Source organism: Calcarisporiella thermophila (genome assembly GCF_041956535.1).
Source record: "Calcarisporiella thermophila strain CBS 279.70 unplaced genomic scaffold VTP21scaffold_12, whole genome shotgun sequence".
Classification (NCBI taxonomy): domain Eukaryota; kingdom Fungi; phylum Calcarisporiellomycota; class Calcarisporiellomycetes; order Calcarisporiellales; family Calcarisporiellaceae; genus Calcarisporiella; species Calcarisporiella thermophila.
In genome coordinates this window covers 775,579-799,216 of record NW_027192202.1, presented here as the reverse complement: position 1 = coordinate 799,216, position 23,638 = coordinate 775,579, and the positions used below count along the sequence as shown (strand labels likewise).

At 45.5% G+C, this 23,638-nt stretch overlaps 12 protein-coding genes across 12 annotated transcripts; 7 read left to right on the top strand and 5 right to left on the bottom strand.

The window, feature by feature from the left end:
* Position 1: 1 nt before the first annotated feature.
* Positions 2-1,614, top strand: VTP21DRAFT_1868 (uncharacterized protein; the record flags this gene model as incomplete). The annotated part of the gene is made up of 4 exons (XM_069392001.1): positions 2-197; positions 828-1,009; positions 1,299-1,451; positions 1,498-1,614. 4 exons carry the CDS (start codon positions 2-4, stop codon positions 1,612-1,614), a joined length of 648 nt encoding a protein of 215 aa, XP_069251204.1.
* A 328-nt stretch (positions 1,615-1,942) lies between these two features.
* Positions 1,943-2,587, bottom strand: VTP21DRAFT_1867 (mitochondrial 54S ribosomal protein uL16m; the record flags this gene model as incomplete). The annotated part of the gene is made up of 1 exon (XM_069392000.1): positions 1,943-2,587. One exon carries the CDS (start codon positions 2,585-2,587, stop codon positions 1,943-1,945), a length of 645 nt encoding a protein of 214 aa, XP_069251203.1.
* A 164-nt stretch (positions 2,588-2,751) lies between these two features.
* VTP21DRAFT_1866 (mitochondrial 54S ribosomal protein uL22m) lies at positions 2,752-3,699 on the top strand (the record flags this gene model as incomplete). The annotated part of the gene is made up of 4 exons (XM_069391999.1): positions 2,752-2,791; positions 2,857-3,047; positions 3,137-3,344; positions 3,455-3,699. The coding sequence occupies 4 exons, from the start codon at positions 2,752-2,754 to the stop codon at positions 3,697-3,699; spliced, it is 684 nt and encodes a 227-aa protein (XP_069251202.1).
* Positions 3,700-3,916: 217 nt separating this feature from the next.
* VTP21DRAFT_1865 (uncharacterized protein) lies at positions 3,917-8,146 on the bottom strand (the record flags this gene model as incomplete). The annotated part of the gene is made up of 19 exons (XM_069391998.1): positions 3,917-4,099; positions 4,213-4,560; positions 4,661-4,921; positions 4,997-5,091; positions 5,160-5,235; positions 5,316-5,505; positions 5,574-5,672; positions 5,746-5,864; positions 5,936-6,016; positions 6,088-6,236; positions 6,312-6,521; positions 6,603-6,688; positions 6,754-6,869; positions 6,933-7,040; positions 7,123-7,215; positions 7,275-7,415; positions 7,482-7,634; positions 7,702-8,012; positions 8,077-8,146. 19 exons carry the CDS (start codon positions 8,144-8,146, stop codon positions 3,917-3,919), a joined length of 2,889 nt encoding a protein of 962 aa, XP_069251201.1.
* Positions 8,147-8,299: 153 nt separating this feature from the next.
* On the top strand, positions 8,300-11,865 carry VTP21DRAFT_1864 (uncharacterized protein; the record flags this gene model as incomplete). Its single annotated transcript, XM_069391997.1, has 7 exons — positions 8,300-8,629; positions 8,721-8,884; positions 8,950-9,074; positions 9,146-9,323; positions 9,521-9,684; positions 9,756-10,036; positions 10,111-11,865. 7 exons carry the CDS (start codon positions 8,300-8,302, stop codon positions 11,863-11,865), a joined length of 2,997 nt encoding a protein of 998 aa, XP_069251200.1.
* A 199-nt stretch (positions 11,866-12,064) lies between these two features.
* Positions 12,065-13,102, top strand: VTP21DRAFT_1863 (uncharacterized protein; the record flags this gene model as incomplete). The annotated part of the gene is made up of 4 exons (XM_069391996.1): positions 12,065-12,259; positions 12,318-12,525; positions 12,592-12,858; positions 12,936-13,102. 4 exons carry the CDS (start codon positions 12,065-12,067, stop codon positions 13,100-13,102), a joined length of 837 nt encoding a protein of 278 aa, XP_069251199.1.
* Positions 13,103-13,223: 121 nt separating this feature from the next.
* VTP21DRAFT_1862 (uncharacterized protein) lies at positions 13,224-13,893 on the bottom strand (the record flags this gene model as incomplete). The annotated part of the gene is made up of 5 exons (XM_069391995.1): positions 13,224-13,319; positions 13,385-13,470; positions 13,529-13,590; positions 13,644-13,729; positions 13,792-13,893. The coding sequence occupies 5 exons, from the start codon at positions 13,891-13,893 to the stop codon at positions 13,224-13,226; spliced, it is 432 nt and encodes a 143-aa protein (XP_069251198.1).
* A 242-nt stretch (positions 13,894-14,135) lies between these two features.
* Positions 14,136-14,820, bottom strand: VTP21DRAFT_1861 (mitochondrial 54S ribosomal protein uL13m; the record flags this gene model as incomplete). Its single annotated transcript, XM_069391994.1, has 4 exons — positions 14,136-14,315; positions 14,385-14,539; positions 14,604-14,727; positions 14,800-14,820. The coding sequence occupies 4 exons, from the start codon at positions 14,818-14,820 to the stop codon at positions 14,136-14,138; spliced, it is 480 nt and encodes a 159-aa protein (XP_069251197.1).
* Positions 14,821-15,001: 181 nt separating this feature from the next.
* On the top strand, positions 15,002-16,147 carry VTP21DRAFT_1860 (uncharacterized protein; the record flags this gene model as incomplete). The annotated part of the gene is made up of 6 exons (XM_069391993.1): positions 15,002-15,077; positions 15,172-15,266; positions 15,342-15,423; positions 15,503-15,658; positions 15,740-15,918; positions 15,995-16,147. 6 exons carry the CDS (start codon positions 15,002-15,004, stop codon positions 16,145-16,147), a joined length of 741 nt encoding a protein of 246 aa, XP_069251196.1.
* Positions 16,148-16,278: 131 nt separating this feature from the next.
* Positions 16,279-16,767, bottom strand: VTP21DRAFT_1859 (uncharacterized protein; the record flags this gene model as incomplete). Its single annotated transcript, XM_069391991.1, has 1 exon — positions 16,279-16,767. One exon carries the CDS (start codon positions 16,765-16,767, stop codon positions 16,279-16,281), a length of 489 nt encoding a protein of 162 aa, XP_069251195.1.
* A 341-nt stretch (positions 16,768-17,108) lies between these two features.
* On the top strand, positions 17,109-18,245 carry VTP21DRAFT_1858 (uncharacterized protein; the record flags this gene model as incomplete). Its single annotated transcript, XM_069391990.1, has 1 exon — positions 17,109-18,245. One exon carries the CDS (start codon positions 17,109-17,111, stop codon positions 18,243-18,245), a length of 1,137 nt encoding a protein of 378 aa, XP_069251194.1.
* A 1,328-nt stretch (positions 18,246-19,573) lies between these two features.
* On the top strand, positions 19,574-23,215 carry VTP21DRAFT_1857 (uncharacterized protein; the record flags this gene model as incomplete). Its single annotated transcript, XM_069391989.1, has 5 exons — positions 19,574-19,604; positions 19,671-20,644; positions 20,705-20,782; positions 20,852-23,002; positions 23,069-23,215. 5 exons carry the CDS (start codon positions 19,574-19,576, stop codon positions 23,213-23,215), a joined length of 3,381 nt encoding a protein of 1,126 aa, XP_069251193.1.
* Between the last annotated feature and the right edge of the window lie 423 nt (positions 23,216-23,638).

Sequence of the window (23,638 nt, the reverse complement as noted above, 5' to 3'; positions counted from 1 at the left end):
AATGGCAGGCCACATTTGCGCCTTTAGCTCTCCCCTTATCTCTACTTCCACGTGCAACACGATCCCGCCGGTGCTTCGCTCGATGCCTCCGGAGCGGATATGGGCTTATGGCACGGGCCTGACGGAGGAGCTGAGAAAAAGAAGCTTTGCGTGCGCGTTCTACTCTCTTAATAATCCAATCTCGCAATATATTTCGTGTAAGCTTCCTATTCATGTTAATAATATGACGAGATGACGGACTGGACGAGCGTGGCCACCGCACGCCATGAGCTGGTGGCCTCTCCGCGCCATGTGGGATTGGATGATGCCTTCCGAAAAGGCCTGGTGGCATCATCCAATCCCGCAAGCATGCCATGCATTGCCGATGGCCCCTTGGCTTGGTTGAAGACTTAGGCTGCAAAATGCCCATTAATGGCGTTTCGGCGACACGATTCTAGGAAAGATGTTCTTCCAGGCAGAATAGGCGGGCGACCAAAAAAAAAAGATTGTGTTCAGAAGCTCGCAGCCTTGGGTTGCAGCGGATTTTTTTTAGCTTAGCCAGTGGTAGGCCCGGCGCAATGTCAAAACCTCGCAGCCCAAGAACGGAATGGGCCTTTTTTAGCCACAGACGGATACGGCTCAAACCATATTTATGGGACCAGGAGAGAGGGACGCTAGCGATCCCCCGAATCAAACGGCGTGCACCGAAATGAGGCCATTTTTTGCTCCTCTAATGGCCGCTTTGAGTTGGTTTTGACTTGACGTCAACGGCACACAAAGTAAGGATCTTCGCCTGGTCCTTTATGCATCGGAAATTCCGAATCCAACCTTACTCTTTGTATTGCAAGCGCTTGACTCGACCCAGCTCGAGCCGTGCTGGCGAGCCGAGGGAGTGCACGCGCAAGCTGGCTCTACCGCGCGGGCGGCCGGTCGCAAAGCAAAAGACGTGCGGCGCGCAGCACATAGAGCGCATGGGGGGGTTTTTTTTGGCAATGTCGGAGAAACGGGGGAAGAGACACGTTGTGATAAGGTTAATTGCAAGTCCGTTTGTGAACACGAGCATGAAGCATGCTCTAAGCCACCAGTTATATAAAGAATATATAGCATTGGCCTTTTTGTCCTCTATTCTTCGTTCTTATTTATACTTTATACTTTTCGTAAAGGAAAAACTTTTTAGTAAAGAGCGGAGGGTTCACGCAGAATAGAGAAATATATAAATACTCGTGCCCTTACTTCCCCGGCCGCCCTCCGTCACCGTTTTACAAACCGTCCCCTAACCTCGCCCCAAAACCCTTCCCCCCCCCCTTAGTTTTTCTTAGATCCTTCCCTCGCGTCGTGGGTTGAATTTCGTTTATTGGGCCCCCCGCTTTCTCAACTCATTGCCTTACCCCGATAAACGCTACGCTAGCATCATGTGCACCACACTTCACCGCGACACTCCTCTTCTCTCTGATGTGTGCCCTGAGCCCCCGGTGTGTCCTCGGTGAGTAATTCGCTCATTCCTTCTTTTCCCGATAGAACCTGTCCCACTTACCCATTCTCTCGCTATTTCCATTGCCCACCATGGTAGATGCGGTCGCAAACACACTGCCCATGTCGCATGCCCCTTCTAATGGCACTCGGATACCAATTTGAATTTCAAATGCAATCAACATTGTGCACAATGCACGCAAAAAAAAAGCGCTTTCTATTTATTTTAGAGCATTTCTACGTAGTTGTTGTATTATTTCATCTATAGAGCTTATATACCCTTCCTCTCCCTCCATATCTTTCTCATTATTATTATTTATAATTCGAGCGTGTAAAAAGCTGAAGTTTCAGGCACCTTGTCCGGCCCCTCTCCAAAAAAATGTTAAATCTTTCGTTTAGTCGAGAAGATAAAGGCACCGTTATTTTTAGAGATATTCACAAGACAACACTATATTTATAAAAAAAAGCTTTGACGGGAGGGACACAGAAAACTCTATGCAACAGCGGAGGAGGAGGAGGAAGAGGGGACTGTTTTGGGAGCGTTTGGCTTAACGAATCCTTTGGGGAGTAGAGGTAGAGCAGGCGCCCCCTTCTCTACAAACTCAGTCTTCACAGGGAGTCGGTCGCTACCCAGCCGTAAAGCTTCCTTGGCAATCTCCTTTCTCAACCCACCCACCTCGATCACTATCCTGTTAATCGGGACTCGGCATGCCCAGTACTCAAAGGTGCCCTTTCCCTTGCCCATACGCACCTCATTCCCTTTGGATGTCACGGGAATATCCGGGAACACTCGGAGCCATGCTTGCGAGCCCTTGACGGGCTTGATCTTGCGCCGAATAGCCGTGAATGCCGACTGGAGTTGCTTGGCGGTAAGGCGGACGCCATCCTTGACACGCAGCCCGTACTCGCCAAACACAATCGTGGTTCCCTTCTGGGAACCCCCAGTTGGGACTGGGACACGGCCCTTGTGCGCTTTTCGGTTGCGGATGCGTCGAGGCGCGAGCTGAGTCCAAGTGCGCATAGGCGTGAGCGAATGAGGTAGTATGCTCGATGCAAACAAAGAGGACGGAGCATACGCAGACTGCCGTGCGAGAGAGGGCCGTAATGCTGCGGTCAACGACTGAAATGTGCGCAGCATCCTTCTAAACTTCTACTTGGATGACTGGATCTATCGAAACAGCAGTTTGTCTTTTGAAAATAAATTTATGCAGTCACATATTGTTTTCGATAAGCCTCCGCTTATTTTTTTTTTTTAGAGGATACCACTGCAGTTAGCCTAAATTGCATCGTGATCTAAAGGCCATGGCCTCCCTCTTCAGACAACTACACACAAGTCTCCGAGGTAATCTCTTGACCATGACAGTCCAGCGAAGCTGTTCTTGTTTATTCAATTCCTGATCTAAGTAGGCCGGATAGCTGCGGGAATCTCTCGCCAACTTCACACCTCCCGGCCATGCTCAGCAGAAAAGAGCCGTGTGCCACCCCTTACACGACCTGAGCTCGGTGCATCTCCTCTCTTTGATGTTGCCACTACCTCGGAAGCTAAAGTTGTGGATCACACATCGGCTGTTACATCGTCACAACTTGCAACCACAGAGGTAGCCCGCGATTCTTGGATAATCCTTCACCATGCCCTCGATACCCATGATTTTATTTACCCTCTCCCTTCATATTTCCTGATACATAGTATTGGTTCCGTTCTTCCAACTTCAAATCATCCCCACGCAAAATGGCTATGCTAGCGCGGCAAATCGCAGGCAAGCCAGTGAACAAAGCCATCATGCAGATGGAGTTTTCGGCGAAGCGACATGCGAAAAAGATCCTGCATAACCTGGCGTTTGCGCGCACAAATGCACAGAAGCAGCTAGGGTTCAACCCCGAGAATATGGTCGTCGGTAAGTGTTTCGCCAAGGATTGGGCGGACTTTTTCATACCCTCAGAGTCGCATCTTTCCTGATGCTAATGATGCTCCTTATTCCTTTCTACCTCTCGTCTCTCTGCTCAGCCCAAGCGTGGGTTGGTAAAGGCCGGTACCTAAAGCGAGTCATGCCCCACGGTCGGGGGCGCCACGGGATTATGCACCATCCCACGTCCCATGTCGCGTTTATCCTGAAGGAGATGCCCAAACAGCAAGATGGGGGCCGCGCCGCCCGAAGAAATATTCGCGGCTGGAAGGAGACGAAGCGGGCCGTGCTGCCATTACCGGAGAATAAACCGATCATCAACCCGAAACCATTCTATAACTGGTGAACAACTCTGAATAAATAGATTTCAAGTTTATTTTTGGTTCTCCTTGTTTCTCTTGCTGGTTGGGGATGAGTTCCCCTCCTGGAGCGATTCTAGAAGAACGCGAAAGCTTAAAACCTGCTCGTTTCACGTCGTAAACGAGGAGGAAAAAAGAAAGAACTCTGCTCGGGAAGTTTAAACAAAAACAATAAAAGTCTAATTCGAGATTTGTATTTGCATTCTATTTTTTGGCGAGTACAAAGTTGATCAGCTTGCCCTCTCCAACATGCACCACACGTGCTACCGGTCGATCCCCGATCCACTTCTTTCCCCCTTCCGAATCGCGTACTGCCCGTTCCATGGCCTCCTGTTGTCGGACTATGTCGGATGGGAGTGTTATAACGAAACGCACCTTCCCGTTAATCTAATGCCGGGAACAAAGAGAGCATTAGAACCATGTAGGCTCCCAAGACCATCTACACCAAATAGCAGGGACAAGACCCAAAGGGCCACTCGGTGCGCAGAATTTTAATTTACCTGCACAGCGCACCGCACTTCCTCCTCCTGGAGTGCCAGCTTGTCCAGCTCTGGCCATCGGCTCTCGAAGACGCTCGCCTCTGCATGCTCGTCTTTGGAACCTTTTCTTAGTGCCTCCCAGCACTCCTCGCCCAACGCTGGTGCCATTGGCGCGATCATTTTGACAAGCGATATGACTGCATGGGTAAACACAGGGGAAGGGGCTGCGGTCTTCTCTTCCCTGTTAGTGCCGCTGGGGAGCTTCGATCGGCCCAAAGTGGGGTCAGTTGGCGTCAGATAGTTTGTGAGCTCAATAAGCGACGCGATCGCAGTATTGAAGCCAAAGGAGGTTGAAAAGTCATTTGTAACCTTAATTCAGTATAGCAGAGAGGAGAAAAAAAAGGATGTTTAGCTCTATTGTCTGAGCCCCCCTCTGGAAACATGCAGATCGATTCGGAAACAAACTCACATTTTGGATGGTCTTGTTCGTGACCAGATAGGTTGCTCGCTCTAACGGTGCCATTTTCTCAACGTTCAACTCCGTGTTGAGGCGGCTCCCGCCTGACCGCTCGAGCGATTCGGCGGTTGACTTCACTAGACGCCACACACGATTAGCCCATCGGCGCATGCCGGTGACTCGGCGGTCTTCCCATTCCAGCGTGTCAGTAGGGTGTTGGTCACAGAGAATACTGAGGCGAGTACAATCAGCGCCATGGGCATTGATCATGGCCTAATAGCATAAGATATATTCATTAGTCATTGGATCGGGGATAGAAATACCGTCTTAGAGACTCTTGTAATCCACCTTGGGATCGATTCCATTATACTTGCTCTTGGACATCTTCTCAAAAGTAGTTAATGGGAGCTCACCGGTGGCAATAATCTTGGGATTGGATGGATCTGGACATGGCCAAAAGATCAGTAAAATCCTCCATGCTCTATGTTTGCTCACTTAACCTAGGAATTACCCGTTAAGTCAACCTCCTCAGGTTTGAGATATCTGCCCGTGCTGGGCTCTTTAAACGTCTTGTTATGGACCATTCCCTAAAGAGTGAGTTTATGAGTATGGAATATCCAGTGAAATGGCCTCAACCATAGGATATTCAGAACATAAAACTGCATACCTGTGTTAACAGCTCTTTGAAAGGTTCTCCACGCAATTTTTCCCACTCGGGACTGGCGACACACATATCTGAGTTATAGATGAACTTAGAGAAGAAACGCGCGTAGAGGAGATGCAAAATTGCATGCTCGACCCCGCCTATATATACGTCGACTGGCATCAACGACGAAACCTGGTCGGGAGAGAAGGGTCTATAGCAAAATAAAGAAGATCAGATTCAAAAAGGATTCAAAACATGTCAAAAGGAGCCAGTACTGACCGTTCCTCGTTCTTGGGGTCAGTATATCTCAGGAAATACCATGATGAGTCGACAAAGGTGTCCATGGTGTCAGTGTCACGGTGCGCATCTCCACCGCAACTAAACAGAGCATGAGGAGCCATGTTATGGGTGACACTAGAAGGGGTTAGGGGTTGAAAATATCGGGAGTTACCTGGGGCATTTGACCTTAACCCAGTCTTCTGTCTGTTTGAGTGGAGAGGCACCCTTTCCTGTGAATTGGACATTTTCGGGAAGAAGAACTGGCAGCTGATCCTCTGGCACTGGAACAATCTGAACAGATAAAAATAGGGAGGCATGGTTAGTCATTAACTGAAATGCGCAGTTTATGAGAGCGGATTTACATCGCATTTTTGGCAATGGATCATAGGAATGGGCGCCCCCCAATACCGCTGTCGAGAAAGCAACCAGTCCCGGAGCCTATACTATTACACACAAAAACAAAACGCAGAAGTAAATAGGCAGTAGTCTCCTCGACACTAATATAGATTAACACCTGTATTTTCTTCCGACCAAACCCTTCTTTCTCCGCGTCGCGTACCACTTGCTCCATTGCAGAGTCACTTGCGAGGCCTGCATATTTCTGACACAAGTCGTTCAAAATCCCTTGACCCGTAAAAGGAGTTGCCGTCAAATCGTTGCTCACTGGAAAAATATAAAATGAATGTACTCGAATCGTCAATGGAATCCTAAGGAATAAACAAATTCGGAAGTGCTCACATTCTCTAACTTTTGGTTCGACTACATATTTGACCTGAACATCTGGGCCAACTATGCCATTTTTATGTGCAAATGCCCAATCACGCTCGTCATGGGCAGGGACGCCCATGACAGCTCCAGTGCCATAATCGGAGAGGACATATGGGGCAACATAAATGGGTATCTCTTGGTTTGTGATGGGGTGGACTGCATGGAGGCCAGTGAAGAAGCCTAAGTTGGCAATAGAATATTCATACAGAACCATATTACTACTATAGTGGGCCTAAGTCTCAAAAAACAAAGGATATTTGCCCTGTTGAGGTTTATCTGCTTCATTGAGCTGCTTCATGTTCTCAACAAATTCGGTGACCAATTTCGCGCGATCACCAGGAAGATATCTATCGTCCGCAAAATTATAAGTAAAAATGTAATCGTGCTTAAAAAATGCATTATAATGGCACACCTTTCTGATATCAGTGGATGTTCGGGGGAAATAGCAAGATATTGAACACCGAAGATGGTATCTGGACGACTTGTGAACACCCTCAAGGGTTCAGGTGATTCCGACGTCAGCAATTTCTTGGAAAATAGGTAGAGATAAATAGGAGCTCAGGATATCCTTGAAAAAGATGGTCTATTTACTAGGTTAAAGTCAAACTCGGCTCCGACGGATTTCCCAATCCACTGTTTCTGCATCAACTTTACTTTATCGGGCCAGCCGTCTAGCAGTGCAAGATCACTAAGCAAACCCTTGATAATAGTAAAAGATAAACGAGTGCCTATTAGAATCTAACAACACAAGCATAAATGGGGGATCCATCATAATATTTACCTCTGCCATCTCGGTGGTCTTGAAAAACCATTGCTTCAACTTTTTCTGCTCTACTAGAGCACCTGATCTCCACGATCGGCCCTCTGAATCAACCTGATAATGGATTGAAGATTGCTTAATAAACCAGCTTGCCGCAAAAAAGAACAGCCTACCTGTTCATTGGCAAGCACAGTTTGGTCGACCGGATCCCAATTGACGAACGCTTCCTTTTGATAGGCAAGGCCAGCATGATACATCTTTAGAAAGAGATATTGGGTCCATTTATAATACGAGGGATCGCAGGTGGCAACCTCCTATTTATCAGAAAAACAAATCAATCGTTCCAAGAGCTGTGCAGTTCCCAGAATACGGACACTCACTCTTTCCCAGTCAAAGTCCTGAAGAAGCATGCCTAATTGTTCCTTCATGGATGCAATGTTCTTTTTGGTCCAATCGGCTGGAGGAATGCCGCGCTCAATAGCAGCATTTTCCGCCGGTAAGCCGAATGCATCCCAGCCCATTGGATTAATTACCTTGACATTTAAGACATAGGATTTAAATAAAGCTACGAAGAAGAACGGAAAAGAAAATTGCATTTACATGATATCCTAGCTGTCGACGAAACCTCGCCAATGTATCAGCCATAGTGTATACACGCACATGCCCCATATGAAGATTGCCACTCGGGTAGGGAAACATGGAGAGGATATAATATTTGCCTTTGCTTGGGGCATGCTCTGTCCGTTGTGAGGTCCGCTTCTCTCTCCAACGCGAAGCCCATTTTTTGTCTAGCTGGGTAAAGTCTAGTTCATGTGGATTCTTCTCAAATTCAGTTGGTTTGACGTCTGAATCTCTGGGAGTAGACTTTGCCTCGAGAATTGAAGAATAGTTACGACCGAGAAAAATTAGTCCTTATAAATGGCAGTTATTAGGTTGAATAAGGCGACTTATTTATGAATAGGGTATCACAATTACCAGCGCGTCTGGCAGAGTAATGCCGTGAAGCCGTTGCCAGCGGACGCCCAATGGATATGAGCTGGTTCATTGGCTCTATTATTATGACATTCACTTATTAAGTATGACACTCATTTTAAGCTGTCGCTTCCTAAATGAAAATAGTGGGTGGCTTAGATAATCTTTCGATTCTAAAAAATGAGGCAGTGGACTTCACATTTTCTCTCACAAACACTAGGAGATTATGTCCAAGATCTACTTTAAGTTTAAATCATCTAAAGATTATGAATCAATTACATTTGATGGAACTTCCCTCTCGGTGTTTGATGTAAAAAGAGAGATAATTCTTGCAAGCAAACTAAAAGGAGATGGATTTGACTTGAAGATCTGCAACGCGCAGAGTGGTGAGGAATATGAGGAGGACGCTGCACAGATTCCGAAAAACACATCGGTGGTAGTATCACGTGTGCCAACCAAGCCGGGTAAGGGGACCATACAGCATTATTTAAATGGGGTTGGACCAGTGTCGCGAGGGGTGGTGATTGCACCCGATGCTGGCTCTTTAGTTCGAAAGGTATCTAGATTGGGCTTTGATATTTGATAAATCTTACTACATCGCCGATTATTTATTGTTTTTTTTTTCCATTTTTTTGTATATTCAACAGCAACAAGTTCAGCCTTCTAGCCCCCTACAAAAATCCGTCTTACCTCCTCAAGAGGTAGCCATGCCCACAAACGGGGATCCTAATCAATCGGAGGAAGATCGAATCCAAGCCATGTTTCAACAGACCTCCGATTATTGGAATAAGCAGCAGGAGCAGATGGCTCAGTAAGTTTCTTCGAGTTTATACTATTCTATTGGTTGGGATTAATCTGAGGAATGTCCATATGCAGCCAGCAATATGTTCGTTTCCGTCCCCCCACACAGCAGGCAAGACGAGATAACCAACCAATGCAACAAAATGTTCCTATGAGACCACCTCCTCCACACTATGTGTGTTATCGATGCGGTATTAAAGGTGGGGTATACTTAATTCGCTCTATAGGTCTATCCTGATAGATCCTTAACTCGCTTCATTCTATATGGCAGGTCATTGGATATCTCAGTGCCCAACTAATGGCGACCCTGCCTTCGACAATGTGCGTGTCAAGCGAACTACGGGTATTCCGTCGTCATTTCTTCAAAAGGTGGATCAGGTTCCCTCGGGCAAGGGTGGGAGTGTGATGGTGACGAGCGATGGAAGTTTGGTGATTGCGAAAGCTAATGAGTTTGTATTCTCTCTTATATATTCTGTATTTTCTTTTGTTTTGTCTGTATTTGCTATGTGGAGGACTGGGCCTTTTGGCCTTATGTATGGCTCTAGCCTTAGTGAGCGTCTATATCACAATAGAGTTTATCTTCAACCTTCAGCACCTTGGTCTGCAGATGTTGGTAACTTTTCTTTTCATTTTTCTCTTCTTGCAGTGCTGCGTGGGAACAAATACATAATCGCCAGAGAGTCGGTATCACGTCGGGGGATGTCTATGAGAACGCACCTGCTCCAGCAGAGTTGCAATGTGGCATCTGTAATAAGCTCATTAGGGAGGCGGTGCGAGTCCCCTGTTGTGGAGACAGTTTTTGCGATGAATGTGAGTAGGAAATTGGATGGGGTTGAATGCTTGAGCAGGCTGATCAATGTGAAATTTGAAATTCCATTCAGGTATTCGAGACACTCTAGTCAACAACCCCGATCCTTCAAAACAATTTGTATGTCCCAGCTGTAAGACCTCGAACGTGGTGCCTGATCACTTGCTTCCTGACCATGAGTTACGAGAACGAGTTGAAGACTTTATCCGCGTATGGGTTTCGAAACAACGACAGCCTGGCGATGAGGAGGAAAGAGCCAACGCAAATACCCCTGGTCAAATATCACTACCCCAGTCTTCAAGAACTTCTATGGCTCACATGCAGGACGTGAAGCCAAGTCAGCCAGGAGAAGAGGTACGGAATATCCAAAGAAAATATAATTAATGTTTTTTTATTGAATTTGCTCTAAATCCTTTCATATGAACTAGACAACTCAACACATCGCGGTTTATGAATCTTCGGCTGAAGAGTCCCGCCTCCGTAAAAGGCCCCAACAAATGCCAGTGATGCAGAACAATCCCGTTCAACTTCCAAATATGCGACCGCCCATTCCTTTTGGGAACATGCCGCCATTTCCCCCTGGTGGCATGGGCCCCGGCGGTCCTGGAGTCGGTGGTGGAGGTTTTGGAATGCCAGGTGGAGGTCCTGAGGGTCGGCCGTGGGAATGGTTCCCTCCCGGAGGACCAATGCCGCCTCCAGAGTTTATGATGATGGGGCCCCAGGATGGCATGTTTAATGGAAACATGAATGGGGGTGGCCCTGGTGGAGAGGGCCCGGGATTCTTCGATCCTTCCTTTTTACCGCCTGATTTCAATCCGTATGCTGCAGGTGGGCAAATGGGCTTTATGCCACCGCTCCCAGGGATGCCTCCTTTCGGGGGTGAAGACGGCCAAGGACCTATGATGAATCCTGCCGGCGGAGAGCCTATGATGCCATTTCCACCATTTGATCCCAATATGGCCCCTGGCGGAGGATTTAGGGGTGGCCGGGGAGGATTTCGGGGAAGGGGTCGTGGGGTCAATCTCAGGGGGAGAGGCGGGTTCATCCAAAATAATGCAGGTATGGGTAGGGGTGCGAGAGCCGATGGTGCCGAGGAAGATGACAGCGTGGTTAAGCAGCTAGCGGGAGAAGCAGAAGTGCACGAAGACTCGGAGGGTGCTCAGTTCCAAAACCGCGACCACGAACATGATCAGGAGCATGGCCATGTGAATGGACGACCTAAACAATTGCACGAGGAATCTCTGCCCTCAAGGCCCTCCATTGCGGATAGACTTGGCCCAATGCTCCATGAATTGCCCAAGGGACCCCGCGGCTCGCGCAGCCCACGCAGCCCGCGAGATCGCGGTGAGCATCGCTACCGGGATGGTCCAAGCACGCCACCTCGTCCTAAATATAGCTCTCGCGGTCGCCGCTCTGAATCTCCCAGGGATGATCGGCCACGGCACAATGACCGATCCCCAAGCTCCGCTTCTCAATATCGGAATAATCGCAGGAATGATAGGCGCGATTCGCGTTCACCAAGCAGATCGTCTCGTCACCGCCACAGGTCACGTTCTCGGTCTAGAAGTGGTTCGAGGCGTCGACGGAGCAGGGAGAGAGATGAGAGACATTCCGATCGATCCCGGGATAGAGATCGTTTAAACCAGAGGGATAGGGAGAGAGAAAAGGACAGAGATAGGGATCGAGAAAGAGAGCGGGACAGAGAGCGGGACCGAGAACGGGACAGAATACGAGAGAGAGAACGAGACCGAGAACGGGACCGAGAACGGGATAGAGAGCGGGACAGAAATCGAGATAGGGAGCGGGATAGGGAGCGAGATAGAGACAGGAATAGAGAGCCGAATAGAGAGCCGGATAGAGAGCGGGACAAAGATCGGGAGAGGGAGCGAGAGAGGGAACGAGAGAGGGATAGAGACCGCGAGAGGGAGAAGGAGCGAGATAGGGAGCGGGGTAAAGACAGGGATAGAGAAAAAGATAGAGAGAGGGATAGAGACAGGGATAGAGATCCGGATAGAGAGCGGGACAAAGATCGGGAGAGGGAACGAGAGAGGGACAGAGACCGCGAGAGGGAGAAGGAACGAGAAAGAGATAGGGAACGGGACCGAGAACGGGACCAAGATAAGCGCCATCGTGCAGACTCAGATAGAAGAAGGCCGTCTTTATCTTCATCCCGGAGATCGTAACATTTGCGCTTTGTAGTGATTACTATGATCTTTGAGTCTAAATAATTTGTTAGAACTTGTAATTACCTAAAAATAATCAAGAATAAAGCAGTCACGCTTTCTCAAATCAAGTCACACATAAACATATCTAAAGGTTTAATATAGATTGGATTGACATTATTCTTTAACAATATAAGAAATACGTTATTTTCTTCCAACCATGTCAGCAGATGCCCTTGATGACGATTTTTACCTGGACAAGCAAGTGGTCGACGAAGCGCCTCCTTCGGCAGAAATTGTAGTTGACGATGCTATTGCGGAGAATGGTGAAGATACCAATGCAGAAGACAAGGAAATGCCTAAAGAGGAATCTAAGAAGAGAAAAAAAGAACAAAAACAAAAGAAAACTAAAAAGGTTCGTTATTTTTCGAGCCATTTACTACCGGCCGCAACTGACTCGAGTCTTCTTGTAGCAAAAAACCGAAGAGATCGAGACACCCGTGGTTGAGCGAAGCAAACAAGATCAACTCGCATATCTCCACAAAATACAAGAAAAAACACTCCCACATCTGTCTTCATTGGAATTGTCTGAGCAAAGATTACCCGAAGAGCGATTGCTTGACACGGCCAGATTCTCGTCACCTCATACACTTGAGCATTATGCCTCCTTTATTAAATTTGGTACATATATTATATAAATGCAATGTTCAGCAACCATTCTAATTTTTTTCTGAATTTCTCAACTAGGTGTTATGAGCTATAAGAAAAAACTTTTCAAAAAACCCACCGGGGATGATGCCGTTGGGCGGCCACTTGTTCTCGTGCTTGCAGAAAGCGCAATACGATGCACAGAGATCATCCGTGCCCTCGATGAATTCCGTAAGACAGCGCGTATTGCCAAACTCTTTGCAAAACACATTAAAGTGGAAGAGCAGGTCACATTACTCTCGAAGGAGCACCTCAATATTGCAGTGGGAACCCCCAACAGAGTATTAAAATTGACCGAAGACGCCGGTAAATATACACCCTTCTTCCCAGTTGGCAATTTTTCTCATTGGCTTTTTTGGGGATGACACATCTTATTTCTCTAGGAGCCTTAAAACTGGACCGGTTAGAGCTTCTGGTGATCGATGCGAGCCATAAAGACAAGAAAGAACGAACTGTTTTTGAGGTTCCTGAGATTGTTGGCGATTTATACAAGTTTCTTCCCCACTTCCTCAATCAATCCAATATATCCTCGCGCCTTGCTTTGTACTGAAACTTAACTCATATTTAATAATGGATGTATTTACTTAAGAAACCCTAATGGGAGGCTTTGCTGGTTCTGGAGACTTAAACTACAGCTTTATATTAAAAGAGAACAAGCTTAAGCAAAGAGATTATCCAAGGTATCGTTTTGCTAGTTGCCGAACTTTAGAGTCGAAAATCGGAGATGTAATGGGGGAATTGACTTCGTAGAAGGGATTCATCAGTGTCTAGCAATGAGAAGGATAAATCATAGTTAGCGCGGAAACTTGGATGAGATTCTATGTTCAACTACCTTGATGTAGAGCTCAAAACAATCATTAAAGAAGCTCCGAATACCATCATCACTTTTTGAATCGTGTAATAATACAAATTTTATACCTATAATAATACACATGTTAAGAGATACTTACATGGCACTAAATAGATCTATTCTAACCTCCAGGTGTGATGAATGCAGATATAAGATAATCGTTAAATTTATCTACAGTTTTAAGATGTCTGAAAAAGGATTTAATTTCCATAAAATGCGGAAAAGTTACTATTCCACTTACGTGGTATTTAAATTCCACTGAAGCTCCTCGACTATATCCAGCGATGAGTGTACGATGAATTGATTGAGGTGGCGGCTCTCATCTTTCTGTTGAATACATTAGTATGAAAATTAATTCAAGCTGAGAGAAGAAGTAAATATGTGTGAACCTTTGTTGCTCCATCCTTTGCACTTTTAATTGATGTTCCAAACTCGGTCTCATATAGGGGGTTGTCGCTTGTGCCTACAATCGCAAAGTAATAAGATGTCATTTCTCTATCTTAATGACGCGAAGATCCTGGAAAGCGATTTTTTTTACTTTGGAAACGCGAGCCAGTCACAAAAACTAGCATTTGGTTTTAGACCTCTTAATTTCAAATGCTAAATCCGCACTCAATAGACAGCTTGGGCTAGGTTGCATATAAAAAAGGCTAAAAAAGCTTCAACAAAATCTATCTTGTTTTATTTCGACGTATAATACAGTAAGATATCGAGAAGGTTAAGTGAGGTGTACTCAAGCGGTGTTCGTTTGGTTTTCACTCTTGGTTGACTCTAACTCTTGAAATTCGTCGTATCTTTTGATAATGTTCTGCTCATAAGGATGCTTGTCGTCGGGGAAAACAAATAGTCGTTTCAACCGAACATCCCGCAGTCTGTTTTTAGGCAACATGCCTGACACTGCCTTTCGAATAATCTGTAAAAGAATCGCAATGGAGCACACTTAAAAATGCGCTCTAAGAAAACAAATGACACTTTAACCCACCTGCTCAGGTTCTCTTTCCATCATGCGGCTGTATGGAATTTCCTTTAGTCCACCCGGGTGTCCAGTGTGATGGCGATAGAGCTTCTGTTCAGCTTTACGGCCTGTCACTAGCACATCTTTGGCATTGATCACAACAACGTAGTCACCGCAGTCGGCTGTCAGATAGAAACGCATTAGTTTACAATTCGAGGTCTTTCTATAGGCGATGAATATATTTACAGGAGGGATCGTAGATCGGCTTGTGTTTTCCCATTAAAGTAGTAGCAATATTTGTAGACATCCGACCAAGCACACGGTTCTTCGCATCGACTAGATGCCATACCCGTGCGTATGCAAGCGCCGTCTAAATGAGCGGCCCAAAAATGTAGTTGATGGTATTTGATTATTTGAAGTAACTCATTCACTCATGACCTACCTTGCCGATGGCCTGTGACATTATGTATTATTTTATGATGAAGTGCTGAGGAAATTGCACCGAGGAAAAATTGTTTACGAGCAAGTCACAGGTGGCTGCGCCGTGAGTTGCGTCAGCCTTCAATTGAACGCGTATATCTTTTATTCAAAAGAGCATCGTCGGCGGCAAAAAAAAATTCACTGCATTGATTCGCTTTTAAAAAATGAGCAGGGGTACTAGTGCTGGTTACGATCGTCACATCACTATCTTTTCGCCTGAGGGGCGGCTTTATCAAGTTGGTGAGTGATTGTTCTCTATCCGAATATATTCAAGAGCTCTCGGCCCCCCGAAATCATCATTAATGCCATGTCTCTCGTAAACAAACTCTTCTAGAGTATGCTTTCAAGGCAATTTCCAACGCAGGCATAACTTCGGTTGGTGTTCGTGGAAAGGACAGTGTTGTCATCATAACTCAGAGGAAAGTTCCGGTTGGTATCACTTTGCGACTTTAAAACGTTTGAACAGCAAATGTATATGCTGCATGTAATAATTTTTTTTCCCAGGATAAGCTGTTGGATCCATCCACCATCACCCATATTTTCCAACTAACACCGAAGATTGGGTGTGTAATGACAGGAATGATCGGTGAATATACTTTTGTTTTTCTATTTTTTAACAAGACGGGCATAGAGCTGACTTTTTGTGCACCCTTTTGTTATTTAAGCTGATGCGCGCTCACAAGTAACGCGTGCTCGCCAAGAGGCAGCTGAATTCCGCTACAAATTTGGCTATGAAATCCCAACAGACATGCTCGCCCGCCGCATAGCTAATATCAACCAAGTGTACACGCAACACGCTGCTATGAGACCGCTTGGCGTGTGTAAGTGCTCCCAAAGAATATCAAAAATACACCTTTCATATTCTCTTGCCGTTTATTAACACGCCAAGTTTATTTCCTTAGCCATGACCCTGATCGGGTTTGATGACGAACGCGGCCCACAACTGTACAAATGTGATCCTGCCGGTTACTTCGTTGCTTACAGGGCGACCGCCGCTGGCGCAAAGCAACAAGAGGCACTCAACTATCTTGAGAAGAAGCTGAAGAAGGATCCACAGCTAAATCTGGACGATACAATTGAGGTACAGAGATTTTATTTTTCATTTTATTTATGGAGTTGCGATGCTTATATCTTCGAGTGATGTTTTTAATGGGTAGTTGGCCATCACAACCCTCTCGAGTGTGCTTTCGGCCGATTTCAAGGCAAATGAGATCGAGATTGGATTAGTAACCGAAGATAATCCTAAATTCCGGACGCTATCAGAGACTGAAATCGATGAGCACCTTCAGAGGCTTTCCGAGAAAGATTAAGCTGCATTCCCGTGAGACCTTGTTTTCGTTCTTATATAATTGCTCTCATCAATTACTTGTGACTTGAAGGATTATTTACAAATACTTTGGATTCGCTGTTTAATAAAACATTGATACACATGGAAGTCTTTCTACACAAGAATTCCGGCGTTTTCAGCACGCCGATATTTGAGGGCAAGACTTGGCCACTGTACAATGAACCGATCCACAAACCGTATTAACAATCTCCCCGAGAGCGAGAGCGAGTGGGTTCGCGCAAATGACTCTACATACAAGAGTCGGGTATAGGCCAGGCCGAATATTCTTGGGATATACGCGAGAACACACAATGGCACACAGCTCCCTGGCCCATTGCAAATTAGTACATCCGGCCTATCTCCAAGAACAATCCGTACTGCTGATAGCATGCATTGCAATACACTCCAAGGTGTCGTGAGCCACGGCTGCCCTACTTGTCTTGCACGTAAAATGTGCCTTATCAAATAATCACGCCCATACATCGAGCCGAGTGAGTGTTCGAATTCGCGGGCCTTGGCAGCACTGAGATGATCATCCTGGGAGACAACATAAATGCGTGGGGTGTACCGCTGCATGTTGAGACCCGAAACCAGCTGAAGCATTTCAGCCGAATGACCTCCTGATCCCAGAAAAATACACGTTTTAATTGTACCTTTGCGAGATCTCGGATTGGATGACTCTTGAGGAATAAATGGCACATTGGGAGGAATTACGAGATAGAGTCGAAAAATGAACAGACATATTATAAAAACAAATAGAAGAATATATACAAAGAGAATATGGGTCATTTTTCTTTCTTCCTCCCTTCTATCTAATAACCTATATCATCCCCTTTTTTTCAGAGCTGGCTTACGTGACTTCCTTGATTTTAATTCAAGTCACAGCCAGGAACCGATTTACAAATCTTTGCCTCTCAAACAATACAGATCGATTCGGAATGCTAATGAGCATTGTGCGTACGAATTTAACTTGGAAACACACGTCAATTCACACAGGTTTACACAGCAAATATGGGTCCTCCACACTCCAGATTTTGCGTCCATTCCGTAGCCACCCTCGCTCATGGAGTCGACCTAATCCGCCCATTCTTAGACCGCCTTGGCGTAGCCAATTTCGTAGTGGATCCAACCAGACCATGACTAAACCCATACTATTTACCGTCGGTGTTGCGACTGTGGCATTTGGGACTGCAGCTCTATGGCATGAACACCATCGGCTCTCGATATATAAGCGACTTCGTTCGTGGACACGCCCCTGGGAACCAACAGTTGCAGACGCGGTCCGATACCGCGCACAGCTTGCACGCGAGACACTTCGTCACCAACTGACAAAACTCAAGTCATGGGGTGTGCCTGATGCTGTTCAAAGTGCATGGCTTTCCATAGGCGAAAAATGGATTTCGATGCGCGAAAGAGATCAGACTCTGGCCGTGTTGATTGCCATCAATACTCTGGTATTTGCCGCCTGGCAAGTTCCCCGCCTACAACCCTTCATGCAGCGATGGTTCACCCATCATCCGAGTTCCAACCGACTCGTGACAATGTTAACATCAGCTTTCTCTCACAGAGAAATGTGGCATTTTGCCGTCAACATGATGGCCCTTTGGTCTTTTGGGGGCGTGGTGCATGACTTTTTGGGAAGAGAACAGTTTCTTGCCTTCTATCTCACCGGAGCGACCACTTCTTCCCTAGTCAGTCATCTCGTTTCCCAGAGCGGAAGACGGCAACTTGTTCTTCCCTCGCTGGGCGCGTCAGGTGCATTGTTCGGGTGTTTGAGTGCGTGCGCTGTACAGCATCCTGAAGCAAGTGTATATATCATCTTTCTACCGTTTATTCCCATCAAGATTGGTGTTGCACTTCCCTGTTTGATGGCTCTGGATGTGGTTGGACTATTGCGTGGGTGGCAGCTCTTCGATCATGTCGCACATTTGGCAGGGGCCAGTTTTGGCATCGCCTACGCATACCAAGACTTTGGCAGGCGTATGATTTGGAATCCGTTACAAGAACAATTGAATGAATGGCGGAAACAGCAGCAAAAGAGGTTGCAAGAGGAGAAATCAAGACGAGAACGATGGTGGTAAATGCAGGGATATGGGATGTTAGAATATCGTGCCTAGAAGAAAACCGAAATTTCCCACCAATTCACCATTTCCCTATTTCATCTTTAATCCGACTTAATACGAATATTTTATGCTTGTTGAAAATATAGATTTTGTGATCATTCATATACCGGGATTGCTTCAATGAAAGTCGCCCATTTTATGAGATGCAACATACAATCTAGCTCAATCTATACCTTTTCCTTTACTTGAAGGAGAGAAGAATTCCTCTCAATGCTTTACATAATCTTGGGCTAAATTATTATGTAAATCATCCTACAATTAAAAGGCGCTAGAATTTTCCTTTTTATAATATCCTCAAGTGATCATTCATTAGACACTCTAGTTTATTCCAAGAATATCAAGGATGGATGCAATAAATTTTTTGTTGATTTATATAGGTTAAGCTTTCGATCAGGCCTGCAGTATATCTTCAATTAATTAAGCATGAATCAATATCAGTGAACTTCCCCTCCACTCCAAGAGGCTTGACAATATAAAGATGTGTTGGCTGCTTGGCCTCCTCCGCATGATAAGATATATAATCAACTGGGGTATTAACAAATCCAACAGCACGCCCCCTTAAAGAATAAAATTCAATCATTGTGAAGTATTCACGGATAGCTATTTAAACTGATCGAGTGTTTTGCAGATAATTTAAGGCATTTAAATAAGGTTACTATGAAGCAAGCAGAATGGACTAATTGAGCAGCTATAGTCGCTCTTATATTTGTATTTGTATAAGCTATTAATTTGCATGTTTATTTTGGAACGCCAAGAGACATGTGTGAGTCCAAAGAACGCTTGCGCCGTGATATGAGTGAAAAAGGGGAAATGTTGATTATACGCACATAAAAGCGGATACTATTGTACCACACCATAGTGTCTGGTTTTCCTATGCAGAGTTGGGGTGTCAGTGAGATACACTTCAAGACATATTAATCTCTCTCGATGACGGACAGCGTTTCAGAAGCCATCTAGGTTCAAAGTCAAAGACGGCAATCGGATGGGGTCTATGTTTCCAGCAATCTGCTGTTCATTTAACAGGCGGTTTCGCATGAATCGGTTTTTGGACTAGTGAACACCTCAATCGAAACACCCCGGCCGTTTTCCAGTAAGAATAATCCTTCCACGCCCATTGCTTCAATCCAGGGATAACTTACGAATGACTTTTGCTGAACCACGGTTTTTTCACCTTTCACTTTTTTTCGCGCAAAACGCTCTCTTCTATTATATTCTCTGCGCTTCTCTTTTCCTTTTGACATCCCTTTTTTACTCCTGAATTTCTTCAAGATTCCCCTAGGCAGAGAATGATTGGCGGACCCGAATTGAACAAAGCTGGTAAGCTCTAAACTCTAATGCGATAATTCAGATATTAAATCTGTGCTACTTCCTTTGCCGCTTGAGAAGAAGACCAAGATCTCTTGTCTCGCTATGGTTCTCTTTTCGAATTTCACGATCTCCCCGAGTTTTTAAATGGGCTGGAGTTCAGCTTTAAACTCTCCCCCGCCGTTTCTCCAAAGCCGGGAGAGATGAGCGATGTTGCCTCAAGCGAACGCTCCTTGGATCGAAAGTCCGATTTCAGGAGGGGCGAGGAATTGCATCGATTAGGCGACATCTCAAATGAAGCAATGCCTGAAAGATCTCCACACGCTATTCCATGGGATTATTCCCAAGATTTTATGAAACGAGAAAATTATCCAAGAGCTGAAGATTTTTCAATGGAAGAGAATATTCCGGAAGCAGCGCGTAGTCCAAAGAGAGAGCAGAGCCCACAGAGAGAGCAAAGTCCAAAAAGAGAGCAAAGTCCAAAGGGAGAGCAAAGTCCAAAGGGAGAGCAAAGCCCGAAGAGAGATTTAAGTCCAAAAGGAGGGCAAAGTCCAATAGAGCAGCAAAATTACAGAGTTGAGGAAGCCCAAAAACCAAAGAGAATCCCAATGGCTGAGAACATTTCAAAGGATGAGGGTACTGCAAAGGATAGGGATATTCCACGAAACGAGGTTCATTCGAAAGACAAAAATGCTCAAGAAGACGAGAATGCTCCAGAGATCACGAAAAAATCTAGAGAAGAGAGCATCTCACCTGCTGATAGGATCCCAAGAAATGAGCAAGATATGCACACGACAAAGGAGGACGGTGCAGAGCAGAAGGCCGATTCCACCTCATCCAAGAATTCTGGATGGAAGAATAAGGTCATTAGAGTGAAATCTTGGGTTGCTGGATCCAGCCCTGGCTTATCTAGGCGTAGATCAATGCAAAAGGATGATAAGAAGAGCCCAGAAATGGACACAGACAAAGGACAAAAAGCACGTAAATCCGAAAAAAGCGGTGCAAGAAAAAGTACTGGAAAAGCTAATCGCGATGGCAAGAATCCTGAAAGGGTAAATTAATCTTGGAAATTGGGTAGTTTAATGATTTTTAACATTTAATGGTAATATTAGTCGGGTTCGATTGCAAATGCCGTGCCGGATGACACAAATAAACGAGAAAGCTTACGGCCTCGATCATACCCTGCCGATGTGAGTAGTTTTGTACACATATATTTATAGCTTTATTCTAATATATATTCTATTTATGTACACCTGAAGGCTGACTCCATTAATTGCCCTGCATATGCCAATGTCTACGACATACCTGTGGTGGCAACTGCCGACGTAATAGCTAAACACTATAGCGCAGATGACTTCTTTGGGCACCCGGCGATGTTCCCGTCGAACGATACGGCTCCACAGAAAGTACCGGGTCAAACTCAAAATTCAATTAACACTAGTGTCGACACAAGAAAGCCAGCATCTCTTGGAGCTGGCCACGAACCCGTCAAAGAAAGCGTAGCAAAAGTTAAGCCAAAAGAACCCGAGATGAATGAAGAGAAATCCAAAGAACAAAAAATTCCTTTGCCGAGTAATGCTCACGAGAAAGATGGGGAAGTCCAGCAAAGAACCAGTGGGGATATTAAGACAGATGAGAAACTAACTGATCCTCAATTGAAAAACTCTGACCACCATATTTCTATATCTGAAGCTCCTAGCCATGATCCAGCTTTAGCTGCTGCCAATGCCTTGGATGCAAATGGAGCGAAAGAGTCCATAGAAGACACTATTGCAACATCGGGCGTTAGGGGCCGTAACTCGTTAAGTAAAAAGCGCCACTTGAGGCGTTCGTTAGTGAATGTTCCCTTCCCAACTCCCCCTCCCAACAAAGAGCTTCCGCCCCCTCCCAACCTCACCCATTCCAGCTTGGTTCCGCATAATACCGAAAGTTTGCCCCACCCGCAAGTTAAAGATCCGTCGAAGAGATTCAGTGATCCTACAGGCAATAGAAAGTCTGCGATGCCAAGAGCTTCCAGTTACGATATTGAAAAGGAGGTTCGCAAAGAGATCATAGAAAAAAGCAGGAGCCGTAGTACCACAACTGGTTCTGTGTCTGCAAGTTCCAAAAATGCCGGGGAACCAGCTTTTGACGGAATGAGGAGTGCTGAGGCCTACAACTCCTCTTCACATCCTAGCACTGAGTTGGCTAAGCAGAATTTGCCTTCTTATTCTTCTCCCTTGAAGGATTCGTTTTCAATCGATCCCAAGCCACCGTTGGAAACGAATGAGCAACCTGACATTACGAAATCTAGTAGGGTGCGTGAGTCTGCCACCGCTGACCGGCTATATATAGAGGGGGATGCAAGCAGCAAGGCGCCCCTGCAATTACCTATACCCCCTTTGGAAACCAAGGAGTATCATAAATTAGGTGCCAACGGCGATGCGATTACTCCAGAAGAGATTCTCTCCAGTTATGACCGAGAGTCAAACTCCAACCGCAGTTCTGGTGTCAAGGGTGAGGATAAAATAAGCATTCTCAAGACATTCGCAGCGGACGACAAAACGCGCAACACGGAAACAAGAAGATTGTCAAGGCCAGGCGGTGGCAGTGAGGGAGCTGAGGACCCGAACGCAGATGAGAGCTTAGGAACTTCCGGCTATCAACACGACTCATTTGATACCAGTGCGAAACCGATTGTACGAGGCAGTAAGATATACTCCTCTCCACCCGCATCAATTAGCGAGGAACCACCACTGAGTTCTGGCAGCAATGTGCAACACGAATATGTTGGTAAACATTCAGAAGATGCAAGAGCACACAACTCGACACCGTCGAGGCCGATAGCTGATATTCAAGATAGTCGACGCACAGGATCGTGTTCAGATCAATATCACACTAAATTGCATGAATCCACGTCTGAATCCAAGCCCTCCAATTTAAGGTCGTACCAGCATACACCCACGCTCACTCAAGCATACCAAAAACATAGAGCAGAAAGTAGCAGGATGTCACGACACAGTGCACGGCCCAGTTCATCTATAGCGGGATCAGGGCGAACGCCCGATAGGATGGAATCAAAGAGAAGGACAGGCTCCAAAGATTATCATCACCGCTCATCCTCTCATCGCTCATACCCTCGTGATCCCCATAAAGAACCGGATCGCAGGCATGATCGGAGGCATCATTCCAAAAGCGCGGAAAGGGAGCGGAAGGGTGATTTACATAGTTCAAGGGAACCTGCCAACGCCCCAAGAGATGAACATCATAAACAGAACCTTGCTACTAAATCGAATAGTTTTGAAGTCGAAGCAAATAAGGCCTCAGATCACATGAGAAATCGATCCAAATCTCTGGAGACCCCAAAGCGCAAATCGAAAGAAAACATTTTGTTCCGGGGACGATTGCGGCTCTTTGAGAACTCCTTTAAGGTAACGGCGATGTTTTTTGTGATGAGGGATGTTAGATGGTTAATAGCATGATGGCTATTTGTCTAGGCATCTGTAGGTAAACTTTTTCATAGCGAGAAACGGCCAGGAGGTATGAAAGAACAAAAAGAACAAGAAAGCGGGATAGGAGAGTCACTACAAGGGACACAAGAGCTCCAGCGTGCGAAACGAGAGAAAGCAAAACAACCTTTATAATGCTTAGATATGATATTTCTTATATACAATTCATCCCGTAGCTTAATAGTTTCATATTTGGTGAGAAGACTCATCCTGAACTCTTTACTCCAAGTCCTCATGGCTAGTTTGTTTGTCTTATCTATTTTCCTCTAATACAGTACCATTTCTAAGTTGAAACGGTTCCTTTACCTTGCACGGCTTTAATGGCTAATTTCATTATAAACTCCAGCGGATGGTCTTGATATATATATACATATAATTGTTAACAAATGTATATAATTCTCGACATTAAACATTATATTTACATTTACTCTCTGCCCAAAACAAAAGAGGCAAACTTAAGTAGTAAAATGTTGTGATGCTTTTCTGAGAGGATGGAGACTTACAAAGTATGAATACAAATCAATCAATCATTGTTTGTACAATTCTGAATACATACCG